We start from the raw sequence: 23,483 nt of genomic DNA on the forward strand, positions 1-23,483 counted from the left end.
GGATGTGGGCTGCCCACTGCAGGCTCGGGCCTCCCCACTCTGCTGTTCTTCCCTCAGGAGCCCCGCACCACCATGATGATGATCCTCCTGCCTGCCTGGCAGCAGCTGGGGAGGCGGTGGCATGGGAGTTGTGCCCCCCACTGCTGCCAGGTAGGCAGGGGGCATGCAGCTGGCATGGGGCTCCTGGGGCAAAGGCAGCAGGGCAGGGAGCCCGCATCTGCTCCTCCCCACTTGGCTCTGCTCCAGTTGTGCTGCAGGGGTGGGGAGGGAGGGGGAAGGCAGGCATGTATCCTCCCTGTACATTTTAAAAGGTGGTCACCCTAGGGAGCAGGCCATGTTGCAGCAGCAGCCACAACAGTGGTAGCAGCAAACAGCAGAAAAAAACCCAGGGACTGGCTATGAGTTCCTGGAATAGGTAAGATTTTCCTGCCCCACCTCCGACACACTTTCTGAGCCTCAACCCCTCCAGAGCTCAATGGCACCTCCTTGCTACAAGCCCCTCTCCACAACTGTCCTGCTCCCCTGCATAGTTTTCCCAGGGCACAAACACTGCTTGTTACATGTTTGCACTGAGGGGAACGCCATCCACACTACCAGGAATGCATGGAACTGTCACTGTGTGACTGCAGTTCAGCAGGTCTAAATCCGGGTCCTGGCAGGCAGGCGGCCATATCAGAAAAATTTTGGCACCAACTGGCTGCCTTGTTAATTGGCTTTACAGAGCAGCCGGGCACTGAACAGGACATTGAGACTGAAGTCTTCTTGCTGGACTGGGGTTAGAATTGTAGAAAATGAGGTTTGGGAGGGACCTTAGAAGGTCATCTAGTCCAACCCCCTGCTCAAAGTAGGACCAGCCCCAACTAGATCATCCCACCCAGGACTTTGTCTACCTGGTCTTAAAATCTCCAAGGATGGAGACTCCACAACCTCTCTGGGTAACCTGTTCCAGTGCCTTACTACCCTCTTAGTGAGAGAGCTTTTCCTGACATCTCACCTCAACTTCCCTTGCTGCAACTTGAGACCACTGCTCCTTGTTCTGTTGTCTGCCACCACTGAGAACAGTCCAGCTCCATCCTCTTTCAAACCCACTTCAGGCAGTTGAAGGCTGCTATTAAATTCTCTCTGCCTTCTCTTTGCCAGACTAAATAAACCCAGTTCCCTCAGCCTCTCCTCCTAAGTTATGTACTCCAGCCCCCGAACCATTTTTATTGTCCACCATTGGACTCTCTCCAGTTTCTTCACATCCTTTCTGTAGTGGGGGTGGGGGGCAATACTGGACACTACTCCAAATGTGGCCTCACCAGTGCCGAATAGAGGGGAAGAGTCACTTCCCTCAATCTGCTGGCAATGCTCCTGCTAATGCAGCCCAGTTTGCTGTTCACCTTCTTGGCAACAAGGGCACACTGCTGACTCATATTCATCTTATTGTCCACTGTGACCTCCAGGTCCTTTTCTGCAGAGCTGCTGCCCAGCCAGTCAGCCCCCAGTTTGTACCAGTGCATGGGATTGTTCTGTCCTAAATGCAGGACTTTGCACTTGTCCTTTTTAAACCTTATAAGATTTCTTTTGGTCCAATCTTCCCATTTGTCCAGATCTCTCTGAATCCTAGCCCTACCCTCCTGTGTATCTATTACACCCCCCAGCTTGGTGTCATCTGCAAACTTGCTGCCGGTGCACTCCATCCCATCCTCCCATCCCATGTTGGGGAGAGACTGGTGGAAGCAAGTGCTGCCCATGGCCGAGTCAGCTGTCTAGTTAAACAGAAGGCTTCCTTTTCCAGGAGCAGTTCCAGCACCAATTCCTGTCACCATTTAAAAAAATGAAGCGGGGATGCAATGTACACAGGGCCGAAGGGCTGAATCCTACACCTGCTGCTGATAGCTGTGTTGACTCTTCTGCCTGTTATTCTGCTCCGCCCACCTTGTTCTGATCCTTCAGTCCAACCTAGGTCAGTGGTACTTGATTGGCTCAGTGGAGGGACTTTGTGAAGGCCTATCCAGTAGTAGCATCTCCAGATGGAGTTATGGGAGTAGGACCCATGTTTCCAATTAAAGAAATTTTAAATGAAAGACTTTTTAGGCCTGTTAGGAACACACCAATCTGAAATCCTCTCCTTCACTAAGTCCTTTTACGACACAAGACTGGGTAGTTATTAACAGCTACATGTCCTCAGTTTATCATCAAAATGGTTAAAATGCTCCCAAGTAGATAAGAAGCTTAGTGAGAGGCTGCTCTAGGGACCTAAGAAGGAGATTTCTCTGAAAAGAAGAGTTTGCAATGTTTCCAGCTTTTGTTTGGGGGATTTTTATTATTATTTCTCTCATGATCCTGCAGCATATTATGTAAATGTGATCTTAAGAATTCATCTGATTATACTTCGTCTTTGTTTTGACATTTTTCAATAAAACAGAAGAGATGAAAGCTGAGCACAACATAAAAAATTAAAGAATGCTCATTGATTTAAATGGCTGGGACACAAAGTGAAGTGCTCTCATTGGGAGCCATGCACTGACCTATAAACCATAACCTTTTGTCAGATGGATTAGACAGCAGGCATGGAAAAAATGCTTTTGAAGTCTGAATAAACAGCCTGGAATATAATTAATGCCCCTCTTCAAACACTGTGCATAATACATTCTTCTATGAACTAGTGATGCATGATACTGAAGAATAATGTATTCGTCCATACACAAAAACACCACTGTGTTCATCAGTTAAGACTGGACTGCACATAATACATCTAGCACACACTGACCAATGCAATGAATAGACAAGGTGATGAAGAGGAGGTATCTGCTGTTCCTCCCATAGAGACGCACACCTGACTAGGAGCACAGTCTGCATGCACCACAGACAATGCACTTTCAGCATACCCACACTGCTCCCTGCCCTCAGGTTGTGGTGCGTTGTCTAGTGTGAACAGTGGCTGTGCTGTTAGTGAAGCAGGCACCTCTGGCTGGAAGAGCAGATGGTACATATTATTAAGCGGGGGTTAACTTTTGTGTTTGGTGTTTACCTCCACACAACTTTAAAAGGCAGACTTGGATCTTTCAGAGTAATGATGCTTAACCTCTGTCACGCTGTCTCCCCAGGCTCCAAAAATATGGTGAGGGACTGGTGGCAGCATTAATTGCAGCTACCCTGCTGCCAAGTTTCCAGACCTGTGGGGAGCCCCGTGGGTTGGATGACATGGCCCTATATGCTAGATTTTGTTGGTGTGCCATGAAACGCGTGTGAGGGGCATTCAGCCAGATCCAGTGTGTGTGACCAAGCCTATGCACCAGATTAGATCTACACACCAACCTTGCACTGGCTTCAGCCCACAGAACAACCCTGCACATGGGATCTGTCTTGAGGACTGGCCCCAAACCATTCACGTAGTTCACAGGACCAGAAGGTTTTCAATTCTGAACTTCCAAGTTTTGGAGAGATCCTACTCTTCCTGAAAGGACATTGATCTCTCTGACAGCAACAGGCTTCTACTATGTCCAGGCTGCTGTATCCTACTGTGGAAGCCTTGCAAGACCTGCAGACTTTGCTTGACCTAAAGGACATGGCAGGATTAGAGGGGGCTTGGAGAAAGTCAGCAAGAATGAGGAGAGACCTTGGAAGGAGAGCAGAGAGATCAGGACTGACTTATGGGGAGTCAGAAGGATGTGGTAGAAATGTAAAAATAGTGAATGATACAGTAAAGAAGGAAGGGAATGTGTCTGCTCGCCCTGATGTGGAACACAAGTACAAGCGGACTGTTGGTGAGACAGAGAGGCAGAAAATGTGGAGCCAAGAAAAGGTTCACAGTGCAGTGTTGGAACTCAGTGCCCTGTAATAACCATGCATCCTAAAGGACTGGGCATTTAGATAGATGCCAGGAATACCAAGAGTTATCAGAGTAAGAGTCAACAGTATAACTAGGGGTTAGCACTTGGGGCACAGCCCCAGGCACCAACTTGGAACCAAAGAATGGCAGCTACTGGCACTGCCAGCCCCAGCCACTACCACCAGCCCAGCTGCTATCACTGCCCCTGCTGGCTGCTGCTACCCAGGGCACAGAACTTGTTTGTTACACTCTGGCAAGAGCTGTAAAACAGACCAATCAGGTCACCACATAACCTCTGCCTAACTGCAAGGTTTCTTGCACCTTCCTCAGAAGTAGCTGCAACCAGGTACTGTCACAGACTTGGTGGACCATGGCTCTGGTGCAGGATTCAGATATTTCTATTCATAAGGAATGGTATCTTGCCCTTTCACTGCAGGCTATCATTGCACTTTTCATTTGCTACTGAAGCGTTGTGGTTTGGCTGGGAGATGGGCGCTTATCACTGTCCCCATCTTGCCAACAGGGACTCCGAGCCTGAGAGGGGAGATGGTATGCGAGCTATCACTAGGGACATAGTAGCACGGCTGGGTTTAGAACTCAGGAGTCCTGACTCATGGTGCTTCCTACTACTTTCAATGGTAGAAGAAGCTCCAACAGCATGGAAACTGATCTTTTTCCTGGTGGCTTTGGGGTTAATGTAGAGACTGCAACATCTGGGCAGATGTGGGAGGGCAAATCTCATTGGCTGCTTGGGAAACACCCACCAGCAGCCCCAGCACAGGAGGTGGCTGTTGGGGGAGGAGGGGGAGCACAAGCATCCAGATGTGAGATTCTCTAATGGGGACAGTCTGATCATGGGGGCTTTCAAAACAGCTCAGATGAAACACAGCAAAATCCTCCTTCCTGAGGGAGGCAGACTTTAAACCCTACCGTGACATTCATGTAAAAAATAAATAGAAGGACTTTAATTTGAATGGATGAGATGTATATATGGCCAGAGAATCACCCTTCCTTGACTACATCTGGACATCAGCCTCAGACAACCTCTCCCACCAGCCCTGCTAGCTGATCGCCCCCATTCCACCCCATGCACCAGGCACTTCACTGCAGACAAATTCAAACAAGATCCTAAAAAACATCCTCCCCATCCTCCCCTCCACCCATTCTCTGGGGCTTTAAAGGATCATGGAACTGCCACCCAGGTGCTGGAGTAGAAGATAGGCAAGAAAGGAAATCTTACACCCATGCACTCTCCCCAGGACTAGAAGGGTCTGGGGCATCCAAATCACTTACCTTCAATTCTGCCATTCTCCTCAGTTCTTTTTCTATCCAGGGGACCCAAAGGTACAGTGGGTGGCTGGCCAAAATAATCTCTTGGAGTTTCCTACCAACAGAGTCTTCTGGCTGATTTGCTGGTGAGGATAGGTGCGGGAATGACACTGGCCTGATTGCAAATTGTCTGCCTGACAAGTCAGAAAGTCCAAGAGAGTTTTCAAACTGTTTACTCAACCCAGCCTGGGTTTAATCAAACACAGGCCTTTCTTCTCTGAACCAATCGAAGGATGGGTCTGAGGAAGAGAGGGAAGGACCTTGTTCTCTCCATTCTCCTGCATTTTTTAAAGTGAGGAATGCTATCCATGTGCAAGGAAAGGGGAAAAAAAGACTCTTAAAGGACAAGGCAGCTTTTTAGGGGAAAGGAAATACATCTTTTAAAATGCTTTCATTTGGATCTTTTATTATTATCCCCTCTGGCAATTTTCATCCTCAGATATCAGGCTGCATTACAAATATTTCTTAATTCTGTTTCAAACTAGTGCTGTGAGAAGGAGGGAGAGGGATTGTGTCCCAAGTTGTAGTGTGGCAGGCTGCATTTGTGAAGCAGCACGCAGCAGCTGTTCAGTTCCAAAAGTGAAGAAGAAATCAACAGTCTATGGATTAAAGCAAGTCAAAACATTTTTAATGTCCAAACTGACATTTTCTTCAAAAAACAAAGGGGGAAAGTTCCCCAGAAGGTTTATAAAAAATGTCCAACTGACTGGAGAAGCTCGTTGAAATCAACTGAATATAGAGTTTTCAAATTTATGGGCAAAATACAGTTTGCATCTCTTTCTTCCTTTCTTCGGGACAGCTCCAGATTGGCACTGGAAAAGGGAATGTTGGAAGGCAAAATAGATTTGCACAAGTGGGTATTGGGCTGGGGTTAACACAGGGGTGGGCAATTATTTGGGCTGAAGAACCACTTAAGGAGTTTTGGTGAGCTGCTGAGGGTTGGGGGTGCCAGTTCTGACCTGGCCTTGGCCCCCCATCACAGCTGTTTACACCATCCAGTGTAGTGCAGGGAAGTGGGGGGAGGGGAGGGCAGGGAGCTGCCAATTGATCCTATCTGGCCCTGGCCCATCTGCCCTGTACCCATCATTGAGGGTGCTAGACATAGTGAGTGGGCAGGGTCTCCATGGAGACTCACCCAGGACCACTGTGGGCAGGATGCACTTGACCAGGCATATGGGATTGGACCATGGAACTGGCACCCATCACAGGGACAGGTGGGCAGCAAATTGCAGCTCTGCCCCAGGCCCCAGCCTTATGCTGTCACTGCCCTGCAACCCTGGCCCCAACCCCACCTGCCCATCCTGCTCCTGAATGCTGCTCCCCACCTGCCTGCAGCCCCATCCCATCCACCCCGCTGAGTGCACCCTGCCCGCAGGGATCCTGGGCCAGTCTCCCTGCCTGCCTGCCCCCTCCATGCAGCACCCCTGGCGGTGGGTGCAGGGTGTACAGGCCAGGGTGCTTTGGCAGTGAGGCCATGTCCAGCAGCAATGGAGACACTGGCAGTGGCAGCCAGAAGTATGAAGGCAGAGCGAGCTGCTGCCACAGAGGCTTCTGGGAAGCCAAGTCCACTGTGCCACCCTGACCCTGCCACTGTGTTGCCCTGCCCCACAGAATACATCTCCTGGCATACCTGAGAACTGTGCCTGGGGGTGGCGGGACTGGCTGCACGCAACACAGGTGGGATTGCCCCCCACACCTGGGCTGGGTGGAGCCAAGGGACTTGCCGGAGGCTTGACAGAATAACTTGGTGGGCCAGATGTGGCCCACGGGCTGTATTTTGCCCACCTCTGGGTTAACAGCTATATTCTCTCACAGCACCTACCACGCTCTCAGGAACAAACAAAAATAATGATTTCCATATGGAGAAAGAAATGAAATCCTGGAGAAAAAAAGAAAAATGGAAAATGAAAGATGTGAGTAAAAACACAGCAAGGTGATGGAGGCAATGAGGAATAGGGAGCATCTATTATCTATTTGTAGCACTTAATGTTTTGGGCCAGTGGTGAGTTTCTCACTTTCCAAATCAGCTGGGGCTAGAAATGTGGGGAAGCAGTGTACCCAGCCTAAGGAAGAATGCCATCACACTCCAGCGAGCTTGTCTGACTACCAGAGTCTGCTTGACAGGCAGCTTCTGACCTTGTGGACTGTGCATGTGCAATAGGGGAGTTTGGTGCCTCTGGTTCCATGTTAGCCCAAGAAACAAAATCTCTTTAATCTGGCTGTATTGTATCATGCCAGAACAGTTATTGGGACCCAACTGTGATTTGCTATAAAACACAGACCACAGCCCAGCGGCATTAAAATTTAGACACATGATTTTGTATTGACTTCAGTAAGCAATTTCCTTTTCTCTATATTATTGGTGTTGCCATTGCTACTACAGCAGGCCCAGAAGCCCTAGTCATGAACCCCATTGTGCTAAGTGTTGCACAGAAACAGATGGAAAAAATGGCTCTAGCCTTGAAGAAACAATGGGCGTTTATAGATGTGCTTCAGCAAGTTGGGAGGGGACACGCTTTAATTAGTGCAGCTCCACAAGCCACACTAATTAAAAGTGCCCAGAGCATCACACATATTAGTGTTCCCATGCTGAAAAATGGTGGCAGGGCACTTTGAACTAAAACTCATCAAATGAGCTTTAGCTTAAAGTGCCCCCCACCATTTTTCAGTATGGGGACGCTGATACATGTGACACTGGAGTCTGCTGGAGAGCAGTAATTACCACGCTCCTGCAGACTCTATTGAGTCTGCTCTGATGCACTGTAATTACAGTGCATTAGAGCAGCCTCCCTGCACGTGTATAGAGCCCATTCGCAGTAGAAGCCATGAGCCAACAGGAGAAGACACCTGGGGAGACAAAGAGAAACCAAAGGGGCAGTATTAAGAACCAGTCGGGCAAGGTGGTCAGTATATCACAGAGGCAGGCTGTTATGGTTTTTGTTAGCCGGGTGGCAAAGGAGAGCCTGAGGGAGGAGTCTAATGGAATATGCTGAGGTGGTTTTCCAGTGTTTGTGGTGAACTCCTCCCAGCCAGAAGGGGCAGCAGGAGAAGGCACAAATGCCCTTGTTTGAGATTTTAAGGGCTGGGCAATGCAGTCTGGTGACATGAGCCGATCAGAGGTGAGAGACGATGTTTCCATGCTGAATGAGGCATGATGTGGGGCTGGGGCAGGGCCTTTGAAAGTAAAGGCAAGTGGTTTATGTGTGATATAATAGACAGGGGAGAGTAAAATCTGCTGCATATTGGTGTGACACTGGATTCAGTGTGTTTGCATTTTAAGTTATGTGGGGTTTTTTTTGCTGCTGCCTCATCTGCAAGAAAGCAGCCACATGAGCTGCCCAGGCTGCAGGAAAGAGGGGGCCTATGTGACATGTAGTAACATATAATGATCAAACATGCTTTCTACTTATGCTGTACATGACCATTGTAAGGGTTAATTTGTGGTGTTTTGCTCAGGCTGTAGGTGTGTTAATGGTCTTCATGAGTTGTATGCTTTGCAGAGTGGAGACCATATGCTTAAGCAACTTCCTTATAACATACTCCCATGGGAGTAGGAGAAGAGTTAATTAATGGAAGGTGTTTGCTATAACAGGGTTGGTCAATTTGATGAGGCTCATTTCCACTGAAACCACTGAAACCTTGTAAACAAGATTGGTATGGCAGGGCGCCTTTGCTGCCTGCCACTTTAAGAGGTGTTAGCAGGCTGTGGAGCAGCCCCCAGGTGCAGTGTGGCTTAACGAGGCAGGCACATGACCGGAAGAGGGCTCCTGGATTGGAGGATGGGGCTGAGCAGCCTCACTATAAACCAGGCCCTCAGAACTAAGCAGGCAGTTGCTGTAGGGAGTCAGAGGGATAACATTGCCCAGCTGCAGCTGCTGCTCCCACAACACCTGGAGCTCAAGGGTAGGAACTATGGGGATGGAGGAAGTTCCTGGTCTAGGGTCATGACCTAAAACTACACCCTGCTGGGGTAGGTTGGTGCAGTGGGGCTGCCTGTGGTGGGTGGTCCTCAGGAAATGCCACACCAGTGCCTCCCTAGTGAACAGCAAGTATGGGGAACCGTATAGCCTCAGCCCCCATGAGTTGGTGGGTTATCCCATAGAGGGGACAGGCAAGGGGTCCAGGCATGTCATCAGCTGACTTCCTTTCCCTGGGGCAGGGGGCTGGACTTGATGATCTTCTGAGGTCCCTTCCAGCCCTAATCGCTATGAAATCAGGCCTGAGACCCAAGGGATGTAAGGCCAAGAGCCCTAGTGAGGGGGCAGTGTATTGGGCCCAGTGAGGGTGTGAGCTGAGTTTGGAGGGGCCCAGGAAGGTGGATCTGTATGAGGGAGAGAGGGTGAGCAGCTCTTTAACCTGATCAGAGAAACCCTTGACTGGTCAATGCTGGGGCTAGGACCAGATCGGTCAGGGCCAGAGCACCAACTGTGAGGGATGCCCAGAGCCGAGGGCCTGGGTTTCCAACCGGCCTGGAGTTGAGGCCAGGGCCTGTGTGGCCAAAGGTCCCAGAGGGAGCCATTGCTGGGAGGGAGAAGGGTTCAGGGAGCTTACAGCTCAGTGTGAAGGCAGAAATTAGACTGCCTGAGTAGGAGGAATCCAGGTGGGGTCCAGACATCAGGCAGGCATGGAATGAGGTTTATCTTGGGGCCAGAGCTACATAGTGATACCATCCAGCATGGGACATGATATAAGGGGAGGTTTGGATCCGTGTATTATACCCTTGGCATCAGAGAGTAAAATGGGCAGCCTCCCACCTTATAAACAACTACTAATTGGTTACATCAAAGGTGTGGCAGGCAAAGTAGGTGGGTGGACTGCCCTAGACAGGTGGGTGGGCCAGTGATTAGACCGGCCATGAGACAGCCCCCTATTGCAGGTGGTTATAATGAGGTTGCATTGTACTGTGCAGTGCCTAGTACAATGGGGTCCAGATCCAAGCTGGAGTTTCTGGCACTTTTTTAAATACACATCTTTCATAATGATGTAGAGCACTACCTAATGAGTCACTGCCCATCACCCCTGCCTGCACCACATATATATCTCTTAAAGAACTCTTGTCCAAACACTGTTGTAGCCCTGTCTTGCATGACATGTAAAAGCTGTTGGGAATCACAGTATGAGATTGTAGGACTGCATATTATTATGTTGTCCTAGTTCGGCTACACTTGCAGGGCATGGAAAAGAGACTGGCTTGAACAGAACTGTCTAGGAACATGGTGCCATTGCAGCGTGGAGCGGCAGGGATGGGTTGTGTCATTGGTGCAGGCAGCAAGACCTGCTGGAAATCTGATGTGACATTTTCTGCCATATGTCACAGGCAGAGAGGCAAGTAGGAGCCACAGGGGATGTCACTGTGTAGCATGGGGTTCAAAATGCAACCAGGACCCTTGCTCAATTGTATAAACATATGTAGGAGGCAGTGGGGTGAAATGGATCCTTCCTGACAGGGTGAGAAACCTGCCTTGTTGTGTTTTATCCTGAAGTATTGTGTTTGATACAGGGTCATATTCCTCCTCCCATCTCTTTTTTTTTCTCCAGCTAGAATGCCCCACTTTAGCAGCCTGCAGTCACAAAGTCCCTGTTACCTCATCCTCCCTGGCCCTGCACCTTTTGTATAATGCTCACTGTATATTGCCAAATCGTGAACTGCAGCCTCTCTGGGGCCAGTGCAGCATTACTGCTATCTGTTTGTACAGTGCCTAAAACAGTGGGGTCTTCCTCAGCACTGGTTGCACAATATAATAAATAATATTATAAATTACAATGATATTGGTGTTCATTCTTTTCAGTCTTGCAGCAGACTTTTTAAATAACGCATATGTTTTTGAAAATAGATCCAAGTGGAAAATCTAGTCATTGTGCTCTGGAGCTCCCTGAAACAGATGTTACTTATTATCAGTTTTTTGTTCATAAGAGGGGCCCCTATTGTCAGCAATGGAGACCAATATCTCCTCTGAGTCCTAGAACAAGTACAGCACGGACCAGCAAGGGCCAGCTGCTCCCATACTTCCTTTAGCTGAAATGTTTCTACTTCGGGAGGAGGGGCTGCTAGGAAGAAGAGGACCTCTAAAACCCTTTCTGTCCTAAACCTCTCAGGTTGGACTGCCAGCAAGGGAGCTGATTTCTGATTTGTGCTGACTTTTGTGACAAGGGCACTGGGGTGAGACCATAACTCAGCCCATACAGTAGAAGTAATATGTGGAATCTGTACAACAGATGCGTCAATGTTAGGTCTGAACAGTTATGGAAAGATCCAGGCCCTAGACCTAAGCTTCAAAGCTATCCCTGTCCTCCTCTAATAAATGTTTAACCCACAGTGGTTGGTGCATATCCACTTTGTAAACACGTTAGCTTGCAGGTCAACAGTGAGGTAGGAGAGCACTTATTCCCAACCTTGACTTCCCTCCTGCTTTCTGTCAGTGATCCAGAGATGGTAAAGCCAGAAAGTTTCATTGTGCTCATCTGGCCTGACCTTCTGTGTACCATAGCCTGCGTTGTAGAAAGAGCTGCTTATGCATTTTACTTCCTACTTTGCCTTCTGAAATCTGACGTCTCTCTGGGACATTTTTTTTGTGGGGCACAGAGTAGCAAAGTGTCGACTGTTTTGGCAGAGTCCATGCCCCAAATTTTGTTCTGCCTCCAACATATTTAATATACACTTACCTAGCCTGTTAGGTGTCACTGTCTCTAAACACAATGCTATTTTACCCCATGCAGCTGCTACAGAACAACTAAAGGCATTTGGATTCTTCTTGTGTCTCCATTTTGACCTGGGAAGATCCCCAAGTCACTAAGTTTGGCTTATTTGGTATGCTCAAAAGCAGTGCAGCACAGTCACCTAGACTTGGCCTATGGCACAGGCTGGCAGTGGTCAGCCTCAGTCTACGTGTTCGGTGATCCTGGTTTAGGGTGGCCATTGTCCTCTGCCCTCTATTGATACAAAACCCAACACCTTTATGTCCTCTATTTTTCTCGGTAAGAGAAAAATAGGGGACATAAAATAGAGTACATAATGGTGTTGGGTTTCATATCAATAGAGGACAGAGTAGCAGAAAACCAGAATGTCCTCTATGATGGCCACGCTATACTGGTCTGTCTGGGATATGCATAGTCTGCCTAAGGAATTAGAGACTTGGAAAGGAGGGACCCATCCACCATTTGTTCAATAGCCTAGTGGGTATGGGGCTTGCCCAGCAAGTGTGAGACCTGAGTTGGAGGTGTCACTGAGTCAGAAGGGTTTGAACCCACATCTCTCGCTTACCAGGAGAATGCTCTAATTACCAGGCTGTGGGCCAGACAGGACTCAGGGCATCCTCTCTTCTTCCTTGGGAGGAAGGTGAGCCACTGGGGGAAAATGGATGCTAGAACTCTGGGTTGAAGAAAATGAGCCAGAAGGAGCCTGACTTTGCAGCATGGTGAGGCAGGCACTCTGCTGGGAGAGAACCTTGGGTGCTGTGCCCTGTTCTTCTGCTGCATTTTTGCATTAAAAATTCATTGGATATACTTGCTTTCAGTGCTTATGATGAGGCTATCTGTGGTGACTCTCAAGTTCTTTTTTAAGTAGCTTATTTCCAGTACAGAAGCTCCCAACCTTTAGGTACAGCCCACAAGCTTTGCTCCCACATATGTCAGTTTGCATTCAATATGTTGCATTGAGACTCAGATGGTGATGGATGGGGCATGCTCATCATACTTCATCATCTGACTTAAGTCACAGGTGTATTTATTACAGGACTGCTCTGTCCAAAGAAAACCCCTCTGGAGAGAAGAGGAATTAATATCTTCATGGGCCAGTCTTTGGTCTCACTCTTGAGATTTGTGGATGAGACAGCTGCTTAATGGTGGGTGAATTTGTGTTTCCAAAATAGAGGCACCTGACTTCTATAAGCCAAATAGAGAGGCATCACTGTTACTGCTATGGCTGCACTCCCTAAATGTATGCTCTTATAAAACTCCTCATCCTGATCCCAACGTCTTACTCAGAAGGGCTGAGCTGGGAAATATTGGCTGTGCATCTCATACGATCAATAATAAAATGTCCTTAGGGTTTTTATTAATAATTAATTATGTTTTCCTAGTACCGAAAGCACCCATCATGGGGTGATTTAATATTGGACCTCATCCTGCTAAACAAAGATTGGTGAAAAAGGATAAGTTATGAAACTTAATGACAATGAATATGTTACATTTAAAAATGTAGGCAACTGATAAGGGAAGCTAAAAGAATCAATTCCATCCCAGTGGCCAATAGGGTTAAAAACAGAAACTAGCCTTTGGGAATCAAAAACGGTCCTTGGGTCTCAGACACAGGTTCATTGCTAGATGCAGGTGGCAAAAAGCATAAACAATGGTATAGAAAATATCAACACCTTCAATGCATTTCCTTTCTGTATTTGGAGTAAAGCAGGTAGATATATCCATTCCATGTGATATTGTGCATGGAGCAGAACGTTTTCCAGGCTAAATTTGCCTGCTTGAGCAACAGCAATCTGTTAGAATTAAACACTTTCAAATTAATAGCCCTGAGCAGGATACAGTCAAGAGTCTGCAAGCAACTAGCTAAGGAGCTTTTGCAACTACTCATATCAATTTTCAGTTGAGCTTTTCCTGGAAAGCTGGGGAAATTCCAGAATATAAAAGGTGTGACCTACTGAACTACAGATTGGTTACCCTGATGTCAGTCTTGAGCAAAATAGTGAAATGGTTCATTCAGGACTCCATCAATGAAGAAATAGAGGCTAAAAATATAAGTAATGCCAGTCAATGTGGCTTCATTAAATGTAGATCTTATGAATCTCTCTCCCTCTCTCCCTCTTTCTCTCTCTCTCAAGAGGGAGAAGATCATGATTTTTAGTACAAGACTGCATGTCTGGCCAATCAGTGTAACAGACTTAATATAATGCACTTTAGTTTCTCAAGGCTGGTGGTTCTCAACCTGTTTGGACTCAAGGTATGCCCCTTCATTGGACTCAAGGCACCCCTCCATAACTTGTGTGAATTGAATGACCCAATTTCAAATACTAATTTATATATTACAGTGCTAACTTCCTAGCAGCAGTCGGGATGCGGGATGGTCCAAGCAGGGTTAAGCCTGAGTCGGCGCTTAGCTGCTTAGTTTATCTGTTTAGCTCCTTACACCTTCGGGGACCCTTCAGAAGATCTGGTGACACCCGAAGGGGCCCTGCATCTTGGTTGAGAATCATTGCTGTAGGCATTTGACTTGTTTCATGTGACGTCATAATGAAAACCTTGCATTCTTGTTCTCATACTTGCCCTGATGAGCTAATCACCTACCTCATTTCCTCCTTACAAAGGGTATCCCTTTTCAAGCTTAATTGTATAGAGTGGACTCCTTTTGTTCTCAATAGACTCCATAGTCCTTTGCATGAACTATAGAGAAGTTTTTAAAGGCAGCTGAGGCAAAATATTCTGGTTGTGTCTATGAGACTGAGTTGTCCAGAGGTGGTCTACTTAAGCACATCTGAGCAAGATAGGACTTCCTTGTTGGTTCTTGCTAATTTATATGGCTGAGAAGCCCCTGCTTGAATGGCTGTCTAAAACCCCTCACACAAGGTGTATGGATCTGCCACAACTCTTTCCAAACAATAAGAGAGGGCTTGATCTGTCTGACATTTCCCTGCAAGTCTAGCCAAAACAGCCCTTCCATCCCTAACCCCTTGAACAAAAACCTTCCAGGCTCTATTTATCCATTCTTACGGCACAAAACCTTTAGCACAAACTCACCCTGGTAAGTATATAAAACTGATATGACAGTGGCTCAGTTTTCTTGGCTAATTTTTTTTTATGGACTCAGGCCTGAATTTAATATTTTTCACAGGTAGTTGGACTTTAGGAGTGAAAGAAGGCTGGTAGTTTTTGATTCTGTTGGGGGTTTTGGGGGGTTTTTCCCCCTGTACATTCGTCTTGGGGTTCCTGATTGTTTTTCAAAAATCTCAGCATCCATCTGAGGTCTGAGTGTAGCGATGCAGCAGCAGGAATGAACCTACTTAAGAAAGATTTACCTTCAACGTCCCTCTGGTGACTTGTCAACTGGCGATAGGTTCATCCATAACTGTAATGGTCTTAATGTGAAAGGAAAATGGTGCTCTGAGCCACAGAAAGAAGTCTGTGCTGTACAGGAATCAAAGTAACCAGACTCTTAGAAAGGGAAGCCAAAGAGGAACATAATGTCTGGTGAGAGGCTAGAGTAGCAGTTCCCAACCTCGGGTTGCGACCTAAATGAGTTGTGGGGGCAATGCTGGCAGCACCGGACACAGAGGAGCCGCGCTGCGCCAGGAGCTCCCCTGGGCCGCCACCACTGCACTCCACTCCCAGCAGCAGGCTGCAGCAAAAAAACGTTGGGAACCACTGGGCTAGAGGGAAGTGAGGTGGGGAGGAGAGAGCACCGGAAGGAGCAAAGCTTCTTTCGTCTGCAGAAGACCTGGCGTTTTCATTTGTGGATAAAGACCATCAGAAACAACGTGCCAGCTAACAGCTGCACTGGGTGGCAGGCTGAGAGCCATTAGTTTGCAGTTTATAATATATGGAGATAACAGTAACTCCTATTTATGCTTTGGCAGCATCCAAGGCCCCTGTTGCAGGTTGAGTTAAACCTCCTTGGCAGGCATATCCTAGGGCCTTCATGTGAGATAGTTAGCAGAGGCTGTTAGGCTTGTCACTGGGAAAAACACAGGTGTGTGCAAGTCTCATCTTTGTGGCATGGTTTTGCTGAGCAGTGTTTGTGTATATGTGTGTGACAGAGAAAGAGTCATGGGGGGAGAGAGCGAGAAAGTGAGACAGCCTGGCCAAGCAGCTGCTAATACAAGCCTGCCGAAAAAGCTTTCAGAGGGAGCCTGAAAGAGGTCTGGTGCTGGGTTGAGGGCTCGTTTGACTCCTCCCATGTTCCAGGAAACAGGACTTTGCACGTTCTTTGTATATGGACAGGATTGCACCACCAAAATAGCTGACTCCACATCCTAACAGGAACACGCTGCCAGACCCTGCATCTTTGGTCAACTACTCAGGCTTAATCCAGATGGGTGTCCTATTATAATTAATCACCTATATTGCAGATGTACCCTAGAGACAGCAGGTGAAGTCAGGGCCCTGATCACACACAGATAGAAAAATTTCCTGTTTAAGACAATGTTAAAACAGTGGTTCTCAACCTTTTTCGTACTGGGACCCATTTGCAGAGATCAATAGCTTGTCTTGACCCACACCCCCTAGCCCTGCTAGTACCAGACCCACAGTGCCCTGCTCTGCTAGTCTTGGTGCCAGGCCACCTTCCCCCAGTGCCAGCAGGCATCTGCCCTTCTTCCCAACCGCACCCCCATCCCCTCCACATGCACACACATGCATGCACACACTGCCCCCCTATGAACCCAACAGTCCCTAAACCCTGGCCCTCCAACCCCCTCTCCCCATATACTTACCTTCATTTGGCTGCTGGTGCTGCTCCCATGACCCTACCTGGCTGCAAGCTGGCCATGCCCCAAGGAGCCCCTTGTGGGCTAGAACACTGCCAGCCTGCAAGGAGACACCCGTGCTTTTGCTCATTTTTCTGGCGCTTGCGACCCTTTGAAATATTCTTGCGACCCACTTTGGGGTCACAACCCACAGTTTGAGAAAAGCTGGTTTAAAAGATGCAAATAGATGAAGGACTGGTACCGCAACATAAGGCTGTACATGACAGCTTTGTTAGTCTCATAGGCTTCTAAACCATTTTCAAGGCTGATTATAAGAACCATAACAACAGAAGGGACTTCAAGGGTCTTCTAGTGTAGGGGTGGCCAACTTGTGGCACATGGGTGGCTTGGGTATGTGGCAGATCAGGGAGGGGACAGGGAATGCAGTGGCAGATAGGGCAGAAAGAAGAACAGCTTATCAGGGCTGGGAGCAGAAAGCAAAGCAGTAGACTGGGCAAGGGAAGGGGACTGGAATGGCACTTGGGGAGGTTATGACACTAATTTGTAGCATGCCAGCCAAAAAGACTGGCCCCCATTGATCTAGTCCAAACCCCTGAACAAATGCAGGAATACTATTCCTAAACCAGTGGTGAGCATTGCAACCTCCAGCCTATTGGCTTAACCTGGCCTCTGGAGCTCCCTATGGGTCTGGAAATTTGGTGGTGGTAGGGCAGTGGCAGCATTTATTGTTGTAGCTTCCAGAGACACAGCAATTAACACGGCCACTGCACTCCCACCATCAAATGTCTGGACCTGCAGGGAGTACTGCAGGGTAGCTGCCGTGGCCCTGCACATCAGATCATACCAGTCATCTTTGTGGCCAGATCTAGCACATAGGGCTGGGCTGGATCACTCGCACAGACTGACCCCATACACTAACTCGATGCTAGATCTGGCCCACAGAATAACCCCACCCACAGGATCTCAGGATCTGGCTTGAAGACTAGCCCTGTGCTACTCATCTGGCCTGCAGGAGAGGTTGAGCACTACTGTCCTAAACCATCTCAAGCAAACAATTGTGCAGACTTTTCTTGAAAACCTCCAAGGAAGATTCCACAAAAACCTTGGGTAGATGTAAGATGAAGTATGGCAGGGATAGGGTAGCTTACATGTGTGAAGGAGTGGGAAAAGGATGGAAAACAGACACAGTGTGTCACCTGCTGAGCCACTGTATAAGCATCACAGCACAGGTGAGTCCAAGTCCTTCTCTATGCAAAGCAGTTGTACCTATGATTAGAAAGGACAGGTAGGAAGATGTTCTCCATCCCCATGCTGAACTTGGACCATGGAGTAGCACTGAGAGGGGAGGGACTAGGGTTTCATGCCTTTGCCCTCTCAGCCAACACTCAATTGCTGGAATACCTTGTGCCATGGCAGATGGCAGTGCCACAGGATGAAGACTTCTGCTGGGAAGCATATTACAGTGAGGGTCATGGATGAGTCCCATTTCTGCTCAGCCTGCAGTTTGCCAGTAGAGGAACCTTGATGCAGGAAAGAGCAGCTAGAATGGGTTGGGTGGCACGATTTCAGAAGGGGAGAACTGGATCAAAGGGCACAGCAAGCACTGGATGAGAGTTGGAAGAAGGGCAAGAACAGTGGGTCCTAAGGCTCGTCCAATTTATGCTGTTTGCTGTGCCCACGCTGCCCCCTTCTGCACTCTCTCCTAGAGAACCTGTTCCTATTTATTCCAAATCCACACTGTTAAAATGGAGTTAAGAGTTCATGTCAATAGCCAAGGTAAACCAAATAGCCAGGATGCTGCAATTAGCTCAGACACCAAGGAAATTCAGAGTTAAAATTGAATTTAAAAAAATCCAAACATGATCCTGTGTGGAAATACACCCTCAGGGCATTGAAACAACCCCAACTCTGCCCTTTATTTACACTATGAAGGGAGAAAAATTAAAATACATAATGGGTCTTTGAAAGCCAATTTGTTCTCATCTGGATCCACAAACATCAAAATGCCTTTTATCACAACAGTGTGGATTTTCATAGAGTCACTGAAGGACAGAGCTAAGGGTTCTTTTGAAGAAAAAAATCTTTCAAGAATAAGGAGCTACAAAGAAGTGAGTGTTAATCTTCTCTCTCTCACACATGCAAACACTTGTACCTACGCATAAGATTGTATTCTAACTATATTGAAGTTTGAAGCGTCTCTAAAAGGACAGAGTTAAGGCTATTTGGGTGCTTCAGACTAAGTTGATCTAATGGAAACATCCTAATTTTTGGCAAGCCCTCAAGCCTCATTTCATTAAGTTTAGTAATAAGAAGAACAATAACAATACCATCCATTTAATGCCCAATGTATTCAAAGCATTGTACGTGGATAAACTGATTAATCATAACTACACCCCCGGATAAGCATTATTCACTGCTCAGCTGAGAATAGCAAGGCTGCTGGGTGGTGAAGTAGTTTTTTAGGTCAAACAGTGAATCACTTCAACAGTGGATAGAAATAAATTGTTCAAGTCCAGTTCTCATGGCTTGCAGGTGAGTGAGGATGAGGGGACAGGCTGAGCTGGACCTAATACAGGCAGGGGTCCTGGAGCTGGGATCACAGGCAGGCCCTACTCCTGAACGGCTAATATTGCACCCCCACTCTCCTGCCACAGCCCCTTGCACGCCCTCTTTCCCATTCCTTATCACCTTCTCCCTTGAATGTCTTTCCCCCATCTCTCCCTCCCGCTGTTCCTCTAAACCCATTTCCCCTCGCCACTTGCAGCTCAATTCTCTTGTTCAGCTCTCCCTTTCATACCATTCATACTGTTTTTTTGCCCTTTACCTCCAGTGTCATCTCTGCACATCTCTTCCCCTCCCACTTTTGTCCCATGCTTCTCCCCTCACTGTCTATACCCACCTCTCCCAACTCTGAGGGTCTGAAGTGGCATCCCATAAGCAGGGGTTGCTCCACAAATCAGGGGTGCTGGAGTGTTGGCCCACCTCAGAGGCTATCTAGGACTTTAGTCCTTGTGTCCTAACTAGGAAGCATCCTGTGGACACTTGCAATTTAGGAAGGGCCAGAAGAATTGGATCAAGGGGGCACTTCAGGCACTGGATAGCTGGAGGATGGGTGAGAACAATGGCTCCTATGGCTTGTCTAATTTATCTTCTGCTGCACCCACGTTGCCTGCATTGTCTTTTGCACTCCATGCTGGAAAATCTGTTACTAGTATTCCAGACACACAGTGAAATTGAAGTTGAGTATTCACATCAGTAGCAAGGTAAACTAAAAAGCAGACACTCCAGGCTGAGGCTATACTTGTGCCCCCTAGTAGAACCTCAGTGCTGAAAGGCACAAATGCTAGCTATTCCAGACTAGTCCTAACCAGGCCCAAGCTACCTCAACAGCAGAGTCAGAAACAGATCAAAACAAAGCTTTCAGTGGCCACAGCCAAGGCCTTTTTGGGGAGACAGTTGTCGGCAGTCCCTTGATATGAGAATGGCAGTCTTCCAGTAAATAGGGGAGTCATTGGTGGGTGTGTCTACATATGCATTTACACTGGCTTAAATGTACTGTGCAGTAAGTAGGAATAGGCCAGTGTCTACACATGTAGATGACCTGGGACTAAATTTAGTCCTGGGTCAGAGCAGCCTGCCATGTACCCCTGTGGCCACCGGGGGGGAGCTCCAGCATCTGGCCACATGGCTGCCAGCCCTTGGGACTAACTTTAGTCCCAAGCTGAAGCCAGGAGAGGCGGCCAGCCAGGAGCCCTGGGGCTGGGCTCAGGCCAGCCACCCAGTGGCTGGACAGACCCAGCAGGGAACTCCCCTGGGTTACTGCACAGTAAAGCGTCTACATGTGTTACTGTGCAGTAACTAATTGGGTGTAAATCACCATATTTACTGCACAGTATGGACATGTACCTATAGACGCATGCCCATACTGCGCAGTAATTTTGGTTACTGCGCAGTAAATCCGCATGTGTAGATGTGCCCGGTGAGTCCATATTTAGGTGACTAATCCAAGATCCACAAGTTTGAATGCAGACATGGCACATAGCTCCAGGAGGAAGGAGTAGATCCTGGTGGTGTTGGGTCACAGATTTTTCCTTTGTCTCTCTTGTCTCATTATGGCGGTAGATAGACAAGTTTGCGTGAAATGATCAAAGCCTCATCATACATCACAGCACCACTGCAGACAGCTCAATGTTCCAGTCTCCCAGGTACTAATGTTAATATTGAATTTGTTCAGATTGGCCTTCAAGGTGTGCTTGCATTTTTCTTTTGCTCACCTCTAGAGCAGTGACTATCAGTGAGCTGGCAGTGCAGGATCTGTTTTGGAAGCTGGTTGTCAGGCATCCTTATGACATGTCCTTTTCAATGAAGACAGTGCCATATAAACAGGGCTTTAATGCTGGTGGCTTTTGCTTGAGCAAGAAGGCTGGCATTCACTCTTCTGCCCTTCCAGCTGTATAAAGGATTTTCTGAAGATACTGATGATGGTAATCTCCTGGTATCATACTTCATTCTAGAGGACTGTTGCAAAATCTGTTTAGATTTCCAAACAAAAGCTATGCTGGAATTGAGTTAACATGGGCCCACACACACACTGAGATACTTAATCACGGTAGAGAAGCTGAACGAGTCTAGGGGATTCTGCATCAGATTATTAGGGGCAAGAGGAAAACCCTGACACTAGGTGTGAAATTTCTAAAAGGATCTATTTTAATTAGTTTAGAATGCCTAAAATGATTAACAGATGACCCTGTAAAGGCTGCCATTCTGAGAATATGCTGTTTTTTTCAGTTAACCACCAACCTACGCCAGAGCTGCTAACCACACAAACACGCATCCTTCTAATAATTTTAATTGTTTTCAATTTTCAGACAGAGAGCCCCTCGCTGTGCAGCTAATATGACCTGACCATATGCTCTTGACTGAACCACCTAAACAGAGCACCAGGGTTGGGTTCTTAAACCCTTTGGAGCCGAGGTGTCAAACATATGGCTCACGGACAAGATCTAGTCCTTAGAGCTCTGTTATTTGGCCTGCAGGGCTCCCAGAGTGGCTGTACATTCAGGAATAGAACATGCAGGAACAGGGCCCACCACCAAAATCCAGGGCACAGAGTCCCCCTTATGGACACGTTAGTGGCCGGGGTGAGCAATGGCTACATTAATCCATACAACAGATGCCACTTACCCACTGCATCTAGGGCTCCTCCACAGCTCCTAGAGGCTTCTCCAACATACTGTAATTACAGTACATCTGAGCAGATTAATCGAGTCTGCTGAAACATGGTAAATACCATGCTCCACGCAACTCCAGTGTCACGTTGTATCAGCGTTCCTGCACTGAACATGGCAGCAGAGTGCTTTAAACTAAAGTTTGTTCAATGAGCTTTAGTTCAAAGCACCCTGCTAGGATTTTTCAGTGGGGACACTAATACATGTGATGCTCCAGGCCTTTTTAATTAGCGTAGCTCTCAGAGCTGTGCTAATTAAAGCACCTTCTCTTCCCTGCTGCCTCCCAGAGCATGACTATAAATGCCCCTAGAGCCAGACCTGGGGCTAGGGCAAGTTTGACACCACAGCTCTAGGAATGAGCAGTAGAACTTCCTGAGGAGTGATTAGCTGTCAGAGGCCTGGGACCTACTCCAGGCACAGGCAGCATCAGCCCTCATAAAGGTGGGTCCCTGAGCAATGTTTGCCTGGCCCTTCCAGCTGTGAGGCTCAGCAAAGTTATGCTGCATTCAGCAGGCAATGTGCTGGTGCAGGACACTTGAAAAGAGTTGCAAGGAATGATTACATCGGGTCAGCTCACAGCTGTTGTCCAAGCTGATGCTTTTTCCTATAGTGGCTGCCATTTTGCACTCTATATTCTGAGCCTTTATTTAAAATTGAATAAACCAAACTCTAGCTTGTAAGGTAGTAAAGGAAACCTTTCACATGCACATGAGGGTGCTGATGGTATCCTCAGCCTGCAGGTGGCCTAACAAAATAGGTTTGAGAGGCAAAAGCAATTCTTATTTCAATAGGCTGTTGATGCTGAAGTCTAATAATGGGCATTTAAGTGGCACACTCAGCATGAAAGAAAGGGGTATAATCATAGTAAGGCAATCTGTGTCTAGCATCTGGTTTGCTGGGATGACAGGTCAGAGCTTTGATGCATTCCTCTGCTTATTATGCCCTCACTGTAAGATGTTGGGAGGTAGACCAACTTACTGCCTGCAGCAGTATTTTAGCTCCAGATTTTACACATCATAGCTCTTCCCAGCCTGCCACACCCCACAAAGCCAGACAAATACCCACAGAGTGAAGGAAAGAATAAACCAGGAAGCAGAAAGGCTCAACTGTCTTGTCCTGTTATACAGGTTTGTGCTCCTTGCTGCTCAGCCTAATTCATCTTCACATTAGGGAAGAACTGCTCCTGTTTTAAATGCTGGAAAAAAGGAAATAGGATTTACTCAAGGCAACAGAGCAAGTCAGAGATGGAGACAGGAGAAGTAGCTTTAATTCCTGACTCCTAGTCTAATGCTGTAATCACTCAGGCATATTCCCTGAGCTGGCCCTGCAAACCGATTATGCACAGGGAGTAAGTGCATAGGTTTGCTGTTCTAAATTAGATCATCAGTTCATCAACTGGAAAGGAGCAATGACCCCAGGGAACTCAACTTAGACAGATGAGTTCTCTTTGCTGAGGGGAAAGGCTGCAACAGCTACTGCATCAGGCAAAGTCAAAGCTCCTGCTAAAGTGACTCTCTTCTTATCACTCACAAGAGTTACAGTGAGGAGCTAAACTTTTACATGCTGGCATGTGCAGTAGAAGAGGATAAGCTTATGGTTTACTGAAGAGACCAATTATTCAGGGACTTTACTGCTTTAATTTAAGAGAGCACTCTGTCATGCTTGTCAGAAGAGTCTATA

General features: G+C 47.5%; 1 protein-coding gene and 1 long non-coding RNA gene across 2 annotated transcripts in view; one reads left to right on the forward strand and one right to left on the reverse strand.

The window, feature by feature from the left end:
• The window catches only part of HGD (homogentisate 1,2-dioxygenase), a 67,517-nt gene extending 62,142 nt beyond the window's left edge, over positions 1-5,375 (reverse strand). Inside the window, exon 1 of the mRNA XM_019526860.1 lies at positions 5,111-5,375. Within this exon, the coding sequence (XP_019382405.1) occupies positions 5,111-5,125 (15 nt within the window). The 5' untranslated portion in view covers positions 5,126-5,375. The remainder of the gene's footprint in view (positions 1-5,110) is intronic.
• Positions 1-23,483, forward strand: part of LOC109304371 — a 47,556-nt gene that overhangs the window by 13,119 nt on the left and 10,954 nt on the right. The gene's annotated exons all lie outside the window — the stretch shown is intronic.

Source organism: Gavialis gangeticus, unplaced genomic scaffold (genome assembly GCF_001723915.1).
Source record: "Gavialis gangeticus isolate Ggan-Ray unplaced genomic scaffold, GavGan_comp1, whole genome shotgun sequence".
NCBI lineage: Eukaryota > Metazoa > Chordata > Crocodylia > Gavialidae > Gavialis > Gavialis gangeticus.